Here is a 16866-nt window from a genome sequence, read left to right on the forward strand (position 1 = left end):
ATCTCCCCGTTCTGCCTAGTGACAAGTGTCACTCGATCTCTGCTCCCTGTCATTGGGAGCAGAGATCAGTGACGTCACACACCATTTTTTAATAAAAATGCTATAAAACTATCCCCTATTTAGTAAACGCTATAACTTTGATTAGGACAAGGGCCTCTTCCCGACAACCCTGGCCGTTGGTTGTCGGGGTCTGCGGGCGGGGGCTTATCGGAATCCGGGAGCCCCCTTTAATAAGGGGGCTCCCAGATCCCGGCCCTCCACCCTATGTGAATGAGTATGGGGTACATGGTACCCCTACCCATTCACCTAGGGAAAAAGTGTCAATAAAAAAAAACACACTTCACAGGTTTTTAAAGTAATTTATTAGACAGCTCCGGGGTCTTCTTCCAGCTTCAGGGGTCTCTCCGGTTCTTCTCTGCGCTCTCCGGGTCTTCTGCCGGGCTCCTCCGCTATCTTCTGCTCTTTTGCAGCTCTTTTGTTAGCAGGGGCCCGGACTTCTGCCTTCTGTCTTCTGTCTTCCGCCTTCTTCTTCTCTTCTTCTGATGTTGACACGACGCTCTCTCCAGCTGGAATGCTCTCTGAGCACTCCGATGTGACTTATATAGGCGGTGACCCCGCCCCCTTATGCCATCACAGTCCCTGGGCATGCTGGGACTGTGATGTCATAAGGGGGCGTGGTCAACATCACCCGGTGACCACGCCTCTTATGACGTCACAGTCCTAGCATGCCCAGGGACTGTGATGGCATAAGGGGGCGGGGTCACCGCCTATATAAGTCACATCGGAGCGCTCAGAGAGCATTCCAGCCGGAGAGAGCGTCGTGTCAACATCGGAAGAAGAGAAGGCAGAAGTCCGGGCCCCTGCTAACAAAAGAACTGCAAAAGAGCTGAAGATAGCGGAGGAGCCCGGCAGAAGACCCGGAGAGCACGGAGAAGAACCCCTGAAGCCGGAAGAAGACCCCGGAGCTGTCTAATAAATTACTTTAAAAACCTGTGCAGTGTGTTTTTTTTATTGACACTTTTTCCCTAGGTGAATGGGTAGGGGTACCATATACCCCATACTCATTCACATAGGGTGGGGGGCCGGGATCTGGGGGCCTCTTTATTAAAGGGGGCTCCCGGATTCCGATAAGCCCGCAGACCCCGACAACCAACGGCCAGGGTTGTCGGGAAGAGGCCCTTGTCCTCATCAACATGGGGACAAGGTGGTTTGGGGTGGGGGGCCGCAGGGCGCCCCCCTCCCCCAAAGCACCCCCCCCATGTTGAGGGCATGCGGCCTGGTACAGTTCAGGAGGGGGGGTGCTCGCTCGTCCCCACCCCCTTTCCTGACCAGCCGGGCTGCGTGCTCGGATCTGGGTCTGGTATGGATTTTGGGGGGACCCCACGCCGTTTTTTCGGCGTAGGGGGTTCCCCTTAAAATCCATACCAGACCTAAGGGCCTGGCATGCCCCACACTCGCCGCAATAGGAAAATTTGTTTTTCCTATTGTAGCGAGCGCGAGATGCAGTACCCTGCCCTTGCCCGTCGGACCAGCATACAGACGAGCGGGCTTTCCGTCAGGAACTCAGTCCGGCAGAGTTACAACGTAAAGATTTGAAGCAGGCTTCAAGTCTAAAGTCCGTCGGAAGTCCGATGCAGACTACACACGGTCGGATTGTCCGCCGGATTTGGTCCGGCGGCGTCCGTCGGACTTTTGTAGCCGAAAAGTCCGACCGTGTGTACGCGGCATTACATATCTTGTTGCATTTTTTGTAAAGTCTGAATGCTGATCCCTCAGCCTTATATTTTTGAAGGCCTTCTCCTTTGCTTTTATATTTATTTTATTTATTTATTTGAGGTACTTATATAGCGCCGTCAATTTACGCAGCGCCTTACATATACATAATACATTCACATCAGTCCCTACACCCTCAAGGAGCTTACAATCTAAGGTCCCTAACTCACATTCATACATACTAGGGGCCAATTTAGACAGGATCCAATTAACCTACCAGCATGTCTTTGGAGTTTTATATGCATTTTAACATTAGAGTTAAGCCATCCAGGACTTTTGTTCGCTCTTTTAAATTTATTTCCCAATGGGATGCACTGGCTAATGCTGTTATTTAATTCAAACAACACAAACGCAAACAAAAAATAAATCATTGCCATCCAGAACATTGCAGGTTCCTAACTCAACAGGTGAAGGGCTTCTCCCAGTCACCCACAAAACAAAGATAATGCAAACCTTTTCTCTTACAAAGCAAGATTCACATAAGAAGCTCTCTCAGGTTTTTGACTTCCTGAGTCCCATGCCAAGAGAAATCCTTTGCTCCAGTCCTGCTTAGTTTATACCACCTGTTGGTGGACAGCAAAATCTGATCCAGAACCAACCCTGCCAAGGTGGCTGGTAAAACCCGGACCGGATTCCACCTTAGTTCTCGGAGAATGAACGCATATGAGGTGAAACATAACGTCCATCAATCACCTCACCTTTCCTAATGCCACAATGGTAAATAAAAAAAAGTAGCATATACAATAGCTAAAAGCCATGTTGTAATTTAATGTTAATACTAATTACCTTTCCTTTTCAATCTGCAATGCTATCATTTTCTGTAAAATTCAATGCAATATGGCAACTTGGAGGCCCTCTGTACACACTTGGTGTACAGAACTTCCCCCAGAAATGTTGTTTCTTGCTTGTGCGATTGGTTGAAAGTGGATACTAAAGCCTAAACCTTTTTTTTACCTAAATTCACCCCCTCCCACCCCCTTATTCAATCCAGTGCACATCTGCAGCTCTTCTCTCACTTCCAGGTCTCACTTGCTTTGCTGGGGCACCAGGAGCCATTGTCTCCCAGTGAGTGCTGTCAATCAAAGCCAGTAACTTTTATAATCTCTTTAATGATTTTCCCAGAAATCTGCTACAAGTCATATTGGGTATTCTCTGCAACAAAATTTTTTTGTGAGATACTCCCAAAGGGTGCCTTCTAAGGGATGCAGACCGTGCAACTTTCCTCATTAGAACACTGCAAATGCATCAGCCGATAAATAGTGAAAAAAGTCACTCCTATTTAGATTCACTCTGCCCACAACAAACCGCTTTTCCTGCAAGGCAAAAACAGGTAGGCATCTGCAACAAAGTTTGTTAAAATCTTTGCAATATACATTGGTCACCCAGAGGGGATTGTTTTATTTTCTCAACAAAAGTGGAGTTAAGATTTAAAGGGTAACAGTACCTAACCAACTTTGCAGATACCTTGGCCTCATCTTTCATGTACACTAAGCCAGTGTAAAAATTGCTTTTACAGTTTAGTTGCCTGCAGACCATGATTAAGCACAATAGGGAAAGCATTTGGATGCAAGATGTGCATTATGATAAGCATACTTTCCTTGTGGAAAATCAAAACGTGTTCCTGTTCCTAACATCTGTTGTTTGTCTTCAGTGCCGAGAACCATACATTTTGATTGTTTTATTGTACTGAGCACCACGGAATAACTGAATAACCATGTAATCACTGAAGAAACAGATCACAAATTTCTGGTGGAAAGCAGCGCCTGCATGAGTTAAAAAGCAGAATATGGATCTAATGAGATCCCTGTTTCTTTCCTTGGTTCTTAAGCTGCACTTGCTCTCTCTAAATGGTGCACATAACTGCATTAAACAAACCAATATTTACACTGGCATGGGTCTGTGATGATAGCTCTTAAAGTGATTGTAAAGGTTAGTTTTTTTTTGTTGTTTATAAATAACAAACATGTTATACTTGCCTGCTCTGTACAAGGGTTTTGCAGAGAGTGTCCCCGATCCTTTTGTGGGGTCCCTGGCAGCCCTCCTGGCTCCTCCTTTTCACCGAGTGCCCCCACAGAGAGCCAATCTCCATGGGGGTACTCGTGCGGGCGTGTTCTCGCGTCCTGCTGCTGCATCCATTGATACAGACAGCAGGTCTTGGCCCTGCTCCCTGGCTCTCGTATCACTGGATTTGATTGACAACAGCGGGAGCCAGTGGCTCCTGCTCCTATCAATCTATCCAATGAGGACCCGAGACAGCGGCTGGAGCTGCTGTGCTTGTCCCAGTCGCTGGAACGATCGGGCTCAGGTAAGAAAAAGGGGGGCTCTGGGGGGCTGCTGCACAGGAGGTTCTTCACCTTAATGCATAGAATGCATTAAGGTGAAAAACCACAAGGGTTTACAACTCCTTTAAAGAACAAGTAAAGAAATGGTAATAGGTCAGGCTATGACAACTTGGTGTCCCCGGATAAAGAAAAATGTGTTCTGTCTTTTTTAAGACCTGTCTAACAAATTGTTAAAACTGTCATCTTTGTGTGCTTTCTTTTAGAGTCGAGGTTCAATTCCATTTTTCTGGTCACAAAGACCAAACTTGAAATATAAACCGAAGCCTCAAATCAACAATGCTGTAAATCATGTAAATATTTTTTATATCTGTTTTGGGCACTTTGACTAAGTCTATTTCTATGATTATAGCATCTTGCGCTCTCTAAATGTACCAGGCAATGTTGGGGTATTTTTTATAGTTTATTTTTATTTATTTTTATTTTTATAGAGTTTGTTTTCCTTATAAAACATCATTAATTCTGGTTAACATCTTACACAACAGTTCAGTTACATAGTTTGGTCTATTTACATTAGTCCCTGGCTTCCAGTGGTGCTTATAGTGTAATCTCCATACACTACAGCCAATTTGTGACAAAGTCAGAGTAATTTGAGGAAACCCAAGCAAGCACAGTGACAACAAACAATACAGTATACATAAAGAGTATTCACCATTTGGAAATGTTCATGCTTTTTTGCCCTAAAACTTTGAATCGGAGTGTATTTTAAAGTTACTGTGCCACAAGAGAAATATGTGGACCCTTTTGCAGGCTTCTGTATGAAAATGCTACATGCCTGGCTGTCTGATTTCAGTATGTCTCAGTCAAGTCATGCAACAAGCATGCTGTAAATAAGTGTCAAAAATGTGTCAAATACTTATCTACAGTATGTATTTGTTCCAGGTCAGCGAATAACACATCACTGAATCCAAAGTAGAAGAATGAGAGCAAAGGAACTAGAATTCTGAAGATGTCTCTCTATTGTTCTTTAATACTGATTATAGAAGATATATTTTTTTATGTCAAAGTAAAAACAAATACCTGGAAAGTGATCCAAATTAATTACAATACAAAAAAACAATAACTTGACTGAATAAGTTTTCACCTGCTCTTTAACATCACACATAAATCATCACCAGTGCAGCCTATTATTTTCCAGAGTCACATAATTGGTTAAATACAGATCATCTGCTCGTAGTCAAGAGGCTTCCAGTGAATTTAGTATAAATGATGTATTTAGTGTAACTACACATGTATCTTGAAGTACCATGTTTCTGGCAATTCAGCATGTGGCATAAACTACACCATAAAAACAAAAAAAAAACACTTCAAGCAAATCCAGCGAGAAAAATGATTGAACGGCACAAATTAGGGGAAGGATACAGTAAAAACTTTAAGCCACTGAATATGCCCTTGGTGTGCAGTTAAAGTGGTTGTTAACCCACTTCTACTAAATCCTCCCATCCTCTCTGTACCATTATAATAAGTGTGCCTTTGTTATGTAAAAAATCTGCCAAATTGTACCTATATGAGCATGGCTCCCGGCTCTCAGCTGACTGTCTTTCTCTCTCGGGCTCACAGCTCTAGTGGGCGGGGCTGAGCCCTCCCGCTGGCGTCAGCTGTGGAGGAGGCAAAGAGAGGAGAGAGAGAGAGAGAGCAGACAGCTAAGCGCCAGGAGCCGCGCTCATATAGGTACAACCTGGCAGATTTTTTTTTTACATGCCACAGGGACACTTCTTATTATGGTGCAGAGGGGATTACAGGATTTAGTAGCAGATATGAGAGCAGCAGGAGCAGAGGGGAGGGGGGAGGAAGACAGAGGAGACACAGGAGAGCAGGGCTGCGGATGACGGAGGCACGTACTCTGACCATGGTGTCAGGGCTCAGCAGCCATGATATATCATGGTGAGTGTACAGGGGGGGGGGGGGGGGAGGGGGGAGGGTATAGCCAGGCAGGATCAGCCAGGTTTTTAGGTGATACAGGAGGCCAAAAGATACAGCACAAGCACTGTGCTGTATAACATGCTTTAACCACTTGCCGTCCAGGCGCCGCAGTTTCACTGCGGCAGAATGGCACGGCTAGGCGAAACAATGTTATTTTACGTTGCTTCGCCCTGTGGCCACTAGGGGCGTGCGCCCGCTGCTCGCCCCTGGAGCCGATGCGAGTGCCCGACGGGCTCAATGACTGCCGGGCACCCGTGATCGCTCGTGACACAGCGAAAACAAAATCATCTATGATTTGATAGAATTGGATACCCATAAGTAAGCGGGTCCTTAAAGGCACAACCCAAAAATGGTAGTTAAAAATAAATATAACGTTTATTACAAAAACAGTAGCAAACATTTTTACTTCACTAAAAAGTCTTGTTCGACATGCATGGATCTTATTGCTCAAAATTGTCCCGGTTGGGGTGTGTAAGCTTATCCAACATTATGCCTGAGCACTATAGATCAGTTGATTTTTTTTTTTTCTGCAAACTCAATGTGTTTCTTTGGACCTAATCCACTTCATCAGAAGCTTATTAGAAGAACTTAAAATCTCTAGAAACAAAAAAATATACACACAACATTATAGCCGCCTTCTAAAGCAATCCACAAGTGTATGTCAAGCTCATGTAATTACCTGAGTGCAAATTTGCATGGAGAAGGTTCAGCCAGACCCCAAAGGGGATGAAAATCAACAGGTGGGAGCTCCAAAATGGTGAACCAGCGCTCAGGAGGATCCACACGGATTAATCTGTGATTCAGTGTTCTTTCACAATAAAACGTGATCATTTTCAAGGGGCAAATAGTTTTGTATAGACACTGTATGAACACCATGAAGATGATCATAAGGGGGCGTTAAACCCAGCACACAAAGCAGCAAGATATGATTACTAACATAACCTGTGGGTTGCTTAACAACCTGCCTAAGGCTGCATTCACACTATAGTGTTTAGGAAACACGCAAAAAATGTGTGTCGCGTTTCCAGGGCCATTCTTTGTTAATTGCACACCAAATGCGACAAAACAGGCACATTTTTTTAATGCAAAAAAATGCTCAAAGCCCAAAAAGGTGCATGAGCTGATTCATCAGGTTTCTCGCGCATAGGACAGACCTTTTGAAATAAATGAGCTTCACTATGAGTGTAGCGTAAAAACACGCACAGTTTTGCAAGTTTATGCAACACTATAGTGTGAATGCAGTCTCAGATAATGAAATTACACAACATAATTATTTATTTTAGCTATAGCTGTCATTTCTCTTATTTAACACAGAGTTTGTTTCATCTGCAGATGGATGGATTTCAGCGACATTTTGACTCGCAGATAATTAGTTATGGAAAACAAGTTATCGTTAACTTGGTATGCCTTTCTTATTATACTTAATGCATGTGTGCTTTATGTGGATTTGCTTATAATTAATTAGTAACATGAATATGTCAGGGAATAAAACATGAAGTGTGCACAAGGGGGAAGTAGAGAATAGCTTTCAAAGAAATCACATAATCTTTGCATCTTCCTTTCTCTCCAGGATCACCCAGGAACTGCATTTATTTCCTGGTCTTAAGCCGGCAATGCAAGATTGAAACTTGGCAGTTCAGCAGGGACCTACCGAATTTCAACTCATGTATGGCCCCTGTGGTTGTACAGAATTCAATCTACCAATCGACTTCTGTACAACTACATACAACACTGATCAGTGTATTTTGGCGATGGGAAAGTCTCCCTGTTGTTAAAATACAATAGCTCCTCAAATGTGTGGATGGGGAAATCAGATCCTAGCCCAAGAATGACAACATAATGAAAATTGTGCCAGTCTCTGGCCGGCCTTAAACCTATTGCAAGTTTGATAACATTCTTTGTTTGAAAGACTGCACAATAATAAAGCTGGCCATAGATGATTTGATGATTTGCTTTTTTTTCGATCAGCCAGCGTGTGATTGAAAAAAAAAAAAAACAATTGGATTCCCTCATACGCACAAGTGAATTGGATGGAGTAGCCACAAATGGTTTGAAATTTGTCTGTCCCTGCTAAGCCAGCTGAATTTCGATCTACCTATGACCAGCTTTAGGCAGCTGCCAATTTGTTCTCACAGCTGGTAAGAAAAATGAGTTTTTTGACTCCATCAAACAAAAGTAAATTAAAATTACAAAATTTTGAGATAGCTCGGGTCTTTTGTATATTTCTAAATTAGAGTGCTGTGAGTTAAGGGCTCTTGAAAACTTGATGTTGTCATTTAAGTTAAGCCGACCATAGATGGTTCGAAGATTCGAACCATGTATGGGCAGGCTGAATGTAACCAAGTTGATCGATTGATTAATTTGGGTACAACCAGCCTGCCAGGTTTTAAATGCGATTCTTGCAAGCGGCTGTTATAGCCACTAGCAATAATCACTGTCTTCTCCCAGCGGGGGGCAGCTTCCCCTACAGTAGGAGGGGTTGGGAGACTCTATTACCGTATATACTCGAGCATAAGCCGAGTTTTTCAGACCATTTTTTAGGCTGAAAAACTCCCCCTCGGCTTATACTCGAGTGAGCCGTACTTTTTATTACTAAAACAGCGTGTGTCTCCCGCTGTGTAATGCATTCTTTTCAGCCATCCATTGATACAAAGCCCGTCCTGCCTCCTCCTCGTCTGTGATAGGCGGAACACTGATACAGTTTCCCAGCATCGTATCAGTGTTCCTTTATCACGGACGGATGAGGAGGCGGCAGGGTGGGCTTTGTTTCAATGGACAGCTGAACAGAATGCATTACACAGCAGGAGATACGCTGTTTTAGTATTAAAAGGTACGTCTGCAACTGGGCACAGTGTGGCTGCAGATGGGCATTGTTTACCGGTAGCTGCTGCATCTTCCCACCCTCGGCTTATACTTGAGTCAATTATGTTTTCCCAGTTTTTTGTGGTAAAATTAGGTGCCTCGGCATATATTCTGGTCGACTTATACTTGAGTATATACAGTAGCTGTTAGAGGTGCATGAGCAGCCACAGTAACATTGTGTTCTGACTGTTCTCAGATGCTGGTTGTATGCTGTGATTGAATGTGTAGGTTACTGAAGCCGGCCGTACACTAAGCAAATTTCTTTCCTGCAACTATGGATGTTGATGTAGGAATCCCTCCTGCCAGGCCATTGTCTTCTCCCGGCGGGGTAAGGGCGGGGAAAGTCATCCCCACCGGGAGAAGAAAGTTGTTATTGCTAGTGGCTATAGGAGCCGCTAGTGATAATCGCAGATAATACCCGGCATGCGGGTTGTACCCAAGTTGAACGACCAATCAACTTTACATTCAGCCTGCCTTTACTCGATTAGAACCGTGTATGGCCTGCCTAAGTTGCATTTAGTTACATAGTTTGTAAGATTAAAATAAAGACATTGGTCCATCCAGCTCAATCTGTATGTATATATATGTGTGTGTGTGTCGCTACCAGTTTACATACAGTATCTCACAAAAGTGAGTACACACCTCACAATGTTATAAATATTTTATTATATCTTTTCATGTGACAACACTGAAGAAATGACACTTTACTACAATGTAAAGTAGCGAGTGTACAGCTTGTATATCATTGTAAATTTGCTGCCCCCTCAAAATAACTCAACACACAGCCATTAATGTCTAAACCGCTGGCAACAAAAGTGACTGCACCACCTAAGTGAAAATGTCCAATTTGGGCCCAATTAGCCATTTTTCCTCCCCGTTGTCATGTGACTCGTTAGTGTTACAAGGTCTCAGGTGTGAATGGGGGAGCAGGTGTGTTAAATTTGGTGTTATCGCTCTCACTCTTTCATACTGGTCTTTGGAAGTTCAACATGGCACCTCATGGCAAAGAATTCTCTGAGGATCTGAAAAAAAGAATTGTTGCTCTACGTAAAGATGGCCTAGTCCAGTGATGGCGAACCTTGGCACCCCAGATGTTTTGGAACTACATTTTCCATGATGCTCCACTACACTGCAGAGTGCATGAGCATTATGGGAAATGTAGTTCCAAAACATCTGGGGTGCCAAGGTTCGCTATCACTGGCCTAGGCTATAAGAAGATTGCCAAGACCCTGAAACTGAGCTGCAGCATGGTGGCCAAAACCATACAGCGGTTTAGCAGGACAGGTTCCACTCAGAAGAGGTCTCGCTATGGTCCACCAAAGAAGTTGAATGCACGTGCTCTTCGTCATATCCAGAGGTTGTCTTTGGGAAACAGATGTATGAGTGCTGCCGGCATTGCTGCAGAGGTTGAAAGGGTGGGGGGTCAGCCTGTCAGTGCTCAGACCATACGCCACATGCTGCATAACATTGGTCTGCGTGGCTGTCGTCCCAGAAGGAAGCCTCTTCTAAAGATGATGCACAAGAAAGCATGCAAACAGTTTGCTGAGGACAAGCAGACTAAGGACATGGATTACTGGAACCATGTCCTGTGGTCTGATGAGACCAAGATAAACTTATTTGGTTCAGATGGTGTCAAGCCTTTGTGGTGGCAACTGGGTGAGGAGTACAAAGACAAGTGTGTCTTGCCTACAGTAGAGCATGTTGGTGGGAGTGTCATGGTCTGGGGCTGTATGTGTGCTGCTGGCACTGGGGAGCTACAGTTCATTGGGGGAACCATGAATGCCAACATGTACTTTGACATACTGAAGCAGAACATGATCCCCTCCCCTCGGAGACTGGGCTGCAGGGCAGTATTCCAACATAATGACCCCAAATACACCTCCAAGATGACCACTGCCTTGCTAAAGAAACTGACGGTAAAGGTGATGGCATGTCTCCAGACCTAAACCCTATTGAGCATCTGTGGGTCATCCTCAAACAGAAGGTGGGGGAGCGCAAGGTCTTTAACATCCACCAGCTCCATGATGTATTCACGGAGGAGTGGAAGAGGACTTCAGTGGCAGCCTGTGCAGCTCTAGTGAACTCTATGCCCAAGAGGGTTAAGGCAGTGCTGGAAAATAATGATGGCTACACAAAATGTTGATGCTTTGGCCCCAATTTGGACATTTTCACTTAGGGGTGTAGTCACTTTTGTTGCTAGCGGTTTAGACATTAATGGCTGTGTGTTGAGTTATTTTGAAGGGGCAGCAAATTTACACTGTTATACAAGCTGTATACTCACTACTTTACATTGTAGCAAAGTGTCATTTCTTCAGTGTTGTCACATGAAAAGATATAATAAAATGTTTACAAAAAATGTGAGGGGTGTACTCACTTTTGTGAGATACTGTATCTCTGTACATTGTGTATCTCTGTACATTGTGTTTACTGAGAGACACACTTTTTCAAGCTTTTACATTTTTCTACACTCCCCACTGACACCATGAACTGTAGAAAGAAGTTCCACATCTTTACTGCTCATATTATTTAAGTTTAGTTCCACTTTAACCACTTGCCGATAGCCTCACTCTGATATACTTCGGCAGAATGGCAAGTGTAGGCAGAGGTAACGTACCTGTACGTTACTCCGCTCGATCGCGCTTCCCCCCGGTGCCCGAGGCGGTCGGCATCATTCCAGCAGCGATCCGTCCTGAGGGGGAAGCCACTGATTCATGGTGTCTCCCTAACGATCGCTCCTGACGAATGAGAAGCTTCCTCTGCTTCTGAAACTGTAAACAGAAGCAGAGGAAGTGATGTCATCTCTCCTCGTGAAGCCTTTTCGTTCTGAAGCCCGAGGAGAGAAGACCTCACTGTGAGTTACACCAACAACATGCTAACACCAGTACAAGTAGGCACACAAATCACCCCCTGCACCCTCTGTCACCCCCCTTCACCCCCTGTCACAGTGACACCAATAGCAGTTTTAATTTTTTTATTGATCACTGCATTGGTGTCATTTTGAGGCTGTTATAAGTGTTAGGGCTGTTAGTGGTAGGCCCCTTTAGGTCTAGGGAACCCCCCTAATAAAGGTTTAACCCCTTGATCACCCCCTAGTTAACCCCCTGTCGCCAGTGTCACTAAGCGATCTTTTTTCTGATTGCGGTATTAGTGTCGCGGGTGACGCTAGTTAGCCTGTTAGTTATTTAGGTTCACCTTCAGGTTTTTATAGCGTCAGGTACCCCCGTATACTACCTAATAAAGGTTTTAACACCCTGATTGCCCCCTAGTTAACCCTTTTACCCCCTGTCACTAGTGATCACCGTATAAGTGTCACAGGTGACGCTAGTTAGCTATTTAGGTTCACCGTCAAGTTTTTATAGCGTCAGGTACCCCCATATATTACCTAATAAAGGTTTTAACCTCCTAGTTAACCCTTTCACCCCCTGTCACCAGTGATCACTGTATAAGTGTTTCGGGTGACACTGGTTAGTTAGGTTGTTTTTTATAGCATCAGGGCACCTGCCATTTATTACCCAATAAAGGTTTAACCCCCTGATCGCTCTGCGGGTGATATCAGTTAGGTTTTAGGGTCTGCGTCGCCCCAGATAGCATCATTTAGTGCCAGTAGCGCTAACACCCACGCACACAGCATACACAGCCCTTAGTGGTATAGTGTCTGAACGGATCAATATCTGATCTGATCAGATCTATACTAGCGTCCCCAGCAGTTTAGAGTTCCCAAAAATGCAGTTTTAGCGGGATCAGCCCAGATACCTTTTGCCCCTCCGCCCAGCCCAGCCTACCCAAGTGCAGTATCAATCGATCACTGTCGCTTACAAAACACTAAACACATAACTGCAGCGTTCGCAGAGTCAGGCCTGATCCCTGCGATCGCTAACAGTTTTTTTGGTAGCGTTTGATACAGTTGCTGACAGTCTAGGACGTTTTTTTGCTGTGAATCTTACTACTGTACCAGTAAATTTAGAGCCCAAAATGGCAAATCGAAGGTGAAGAGGCCTACACGTTTCTGAGCATGACAGATAACGAAGAAGAAGTCGCTTATCTGTCAGATTCAGGCTCAGAATACGATCCTGTAGACGACAGCAGTTCAAGCTGCCAAGGTGGCAAGCACGAGTAGTGTCCCACTGCCACCAAGAAGACAAAGACAGGCCCGTCGTGCCCATAGTGTCTTTCCTGCAGAATTTGCCAATCCTAATTGGGAGCCCACCACTTCTGCAGCACCCGTACTTCCCCCATTCACTGGCCTACCTGGAATTCAGGTGGAAACAGTTGATTTTTTTCGTCACTTGATTTTTATTTGCTGTTTTTCACGGAAGATCTCTATAGATCTATTGTGGACCAAAGTAATTTGTATGCTGGTCAGTTCATCGCCGCTAATCCCCAGTTGTCCTCCCTTGCCAGAGATTGGAAACCAATTACAGTTTCCTGAATTTAAGACCTTTCTGGGCCTATCCCTCCTTATGGGCGTAACTTTCACACACCGAGGCATACCGTCATCCACAACCGCTTAGTACCACCCCTACCCCTTAGTACCACCCCTAAATCCTACTCTCCTTCTTCCACACACCGAGGCATACCGTCATCCACAACCGCTTAGTTCCACCCCTAAGGGGTGGAACTAAGCGGTTGTGGATGACGGTATGCCTCGGTGTGTGGAAGAAGGAGAGTAGGATTTAGGCTCCGGGAAGACGTGAAGGTGCATAGCCGCCGTCTGTCTGTAGACTTTGCTAAGCTTGCGTTCCAGGCCGGACTAGTAGAGAAAAACGAGTGGAAGTTTTCTGGTGAAAGCAGGTGGAGGACTTGTTTGGAGCTATGGAACTGGCAGCATTTCCTGACAGAGGTCGTCGGAGTTTAATCCTGTGAGATGTAATGGTCACCGGCGCTCCTTTGTGCGGGGACAGCGTTACGGTCCCCGAAGACATAGGAGACGGCGGCCGCAAATGTCCTGGCTCCGCACAACGACACATTCAGACCAGGACGCTTCTATTGATCAGATATCTTTAGATGTACAAGCTGTTTTGTAGCTTGCCTCTGGTAAGCGCATATTGCTTTTGGTGGTGGATTTGTCACTTGGTGTCATTTGAGGAGCTTTTCCACAATCAATATCGGATATCAACTGGGTTCTTTGGGACTTTCTTTTATTTATCACCATTAGCCTCATTTTGTCACCCATTTTGGATTATTTAAGATCTTTCAATTTTTATATCACTTTAGTTATTTGCCTTCTTGGTATACGGGATGTCATTCACATATGTTTCAATATATAACATTTTAATTTCTGATTAGCGCAGTTCAGTTATATTTTTTGTTTTCTGCATTGATGAGTCCCTGATTACATTTTCTGGCCGCTTGTCTTTCAAGCAGTATCTTCCCAGCTAGCGTGCCAAATATGGGGTCAAGATGTATAAGCTCTGTGACAGGGCCATAGGCTATACATATAGTTTTATAGTTTATGAGGGAAGAGACAGTCACGTAGAGCCGGATAACTGCCCAGATTACATAGGGGGCACTGGCAAAATTGTGTAGGACTTGGTGTCACCCTTATTTGAAAAGGGGTACCATTTGTATGTGGACAATTATTACACGAGCGTGCCACTTTTTAGTCACTTGTTTCAGCATCAGATTGGCGCATGTGGCACATTGCGATCTAATCGCCGGGGCTTACCCCAGAGGCTTGTAGATTCCCGTCTTAGGCTGGGGGAGAGAGCCTGCTTGAAGTGTAATAATTTGCTCGCTGTGAAGTGGAGGGATAATAAGAATGTTTTCCTTCTGTCCTCCCTTCACGCAGACACGACGTTCCAAATTCCTACGGTGACTGGTGTTGTGGAGAAACCCCTCTGTGTCCATGAATATAACCAAAATATGGGAGGGGTGGACCTCAGCGACCAGTTGTTGGCGCCGTACCTAGTTGCCCGTAAGGCCAGACGCTGGTATAAAAAAGTGTCTGCATACTTAATTCAATTGGCTTTGCTGAACGCTTATGTGCTATACAGAGCTTCAGGACGGACTGGATCCTTCCTTAAATTCCAGGAAGAGATCGTCAGAGCCCTTTTGTTTCCAGACGGTGCTTCACCTCACGATCTCAACCCAAATGCAGTAAGCTGGCTGCAAGAGAGGCATTTTCCTTATGTCCTCCCTAGTACCTCTACCCAACAAGCCCCCCAAAGAAGATGTCGTGTCTGTAGCAAGCGCGGATATAGGCGTGACACACGCTATTATTATCCCTCCTGTCCTGACAATCCTGGTCTTTGCATTGGTGAATGTTTTGAACTCTACCATACACTAGTGGAGTTTTAGCGTAGGGTACAGGACTGCACAGAATAGGACACACTTTCACATGGTCTCCCAAGATGCCATCGCATTTTGAGAGAACCGAACCGTTACAGTTACAAATAAAAGTGTAAAAAAAAAAAAAAATAATAGATAAAAAACCAAAAATAGTTGTCATTTTATTGTTCTCTCTCTCTCTCTATTCTCTCTATTGTTTTGCTCTTTTTTACTGTATTCTATTCTGCAATGTTTTATTGTTATTATGTTTTATCATGTTTGCTTTTCAGGTATGTAATTTTTTTTTATACTTTACAGTTTGCTGTGTTTTATTGTTAACCATTTTTTTGTTTTCAGGTAAGCCATTCAGCTGCAGCGCGAATTTATTTATCTTGACAGCAACGGCGCTTGCTCCCACGATACATAAAGCCATGACCCAGCGCTGTAGGAGGTGATTTCACCACCACAGTTAAAAAAGAGCAAAAAAAGAGCATATATGCCGAAGCATGGGGGCAGCAGGGGTGGAGGAGCGATTTTCTCCTAACTTTTGGGGCGGATGCCCCAAAAGTTCGGCATATATATATTTTAGGCACAGATTGCGTTAAAAACGTTTCATTTTTTACAATTTTTTTTTGTATTTGCCTTGTAGGTATGGTATGTCTTACTGTTATGCTGTAATGTTACTTTGTTTTATTGTTAACCATCATTTGCTTAGCAGGTATGCCATTCAGTTGCAGCGCGGATTTATTTATCTTGACAGCAACAGCGTTTGCTCCCACGATACATAAAGCCGTGACTCCATCGCTGTAGGAGTCGATTTCGCCACCACAGTTAAAAACAAAATGGTGTATGTATGCCCATCATTAGAAGTGGGTGGATGACGGTAGGTATTCTAATGGTGGGCATACCCACCGATCAATCTCTTTTTTTCGTTCAGCCCACAGGCTGTATGAAAAAAAAAGATTGCAAAATATGCCTAACAAGGACCAGCAACGTACTGGTATGTTGCTGGACTTTGAGTGGTTATACCAGATTGATGCCTGCGGGTTTAGGTATTATCTTGGTATCATTCTTTTCAGCCAGCGGTCAGCTTTCATGTAAAAGCAATCCTGGCGGCTAATTAGCCTCTAGACTGCTTTTACAAGCAGTGGGAGAGAATGTTCCCCCCCCCACCACCACCGTCTTCCATGGTTTTCTATGGCTCTCCTGTCCCAACAGGGAACCTGAGAATGCAACCGGTGGTTCCGCCAGCTATTCATAGAGCTGATCAGAGACCAGAACGGCTCCAATCATCTCTATGGCCTAAGAAACTAGAAGCTACGAGCATTTCATGACTTTGATTTTGCCGGATATAAACAGCGCAATTGGGAAAGCATTTTATCACACCGATCTTGGTGTGGTCAGATGCTTTGAGGGCAGAGGGGAGATCTAGGGTCTAATAGAGCCCAATTTTTTCAAAAAGAGTACCTGTCACTACCTATTGCTATCATAGGGGATATTTGCATTCCCTAAGATAACAATAAAAAAATGATAAAATAAAAAAATAAAGGAACAGTTTAAAAGCAAAATAAATAATTAAAAAAAAAAAAAAAAAAAGCACCCCGGTCCCCCCCCCCCCCCCCGCTCTCGCACAAAGGCGAATGCAAGCGTCGGTCTGGCGTCATATGTAAACAGCAATTGCATCATGCATGTGAGGTATCAC

The 16866-nt window shown here is 44.4% G+C and overlaps 1 protein-coding gene across 1 annotated transcript in view; it reads left to right on the forward strand.

Annotated features, from left to right (window-relative positions):
* The window catches only part of SACM1L (SAC1 like phosphatidylinositide phosphatase), a 281982-nt gene that overhangs the window by 143287 nt on the left and 121829 nt on the right, over nt 1-16866 (forward strand). Inside the window, exons 10-11 of the mRNA XM_073630675.1 lie at nt 4319-4405; nt 7368-7436. Of these exons, the coding sequence (XP_073486776.1) occupies nt 4319-4405; nt 7368-7436 (156 nt within the window). The remainder of the gene's footprint in view (nt 1-4318; nt 4406-7367; nt 7437-16866) is intronic.

This window comes from Aquarana catesbeiana, linkage group LG05, assembly GCF_042186555.1.
Source record: "Aquarana catesbeiana isolate 2022-GZ linkage group LG05, ASM4218655v1, whole genome shotgun sequence".
NCBI classification, from domain to species: Eukaryota; Metazoa; Chordata; class Amphibia; order Anura; family Ranidae; genus Aquarana; species Aquarana catesbeiana.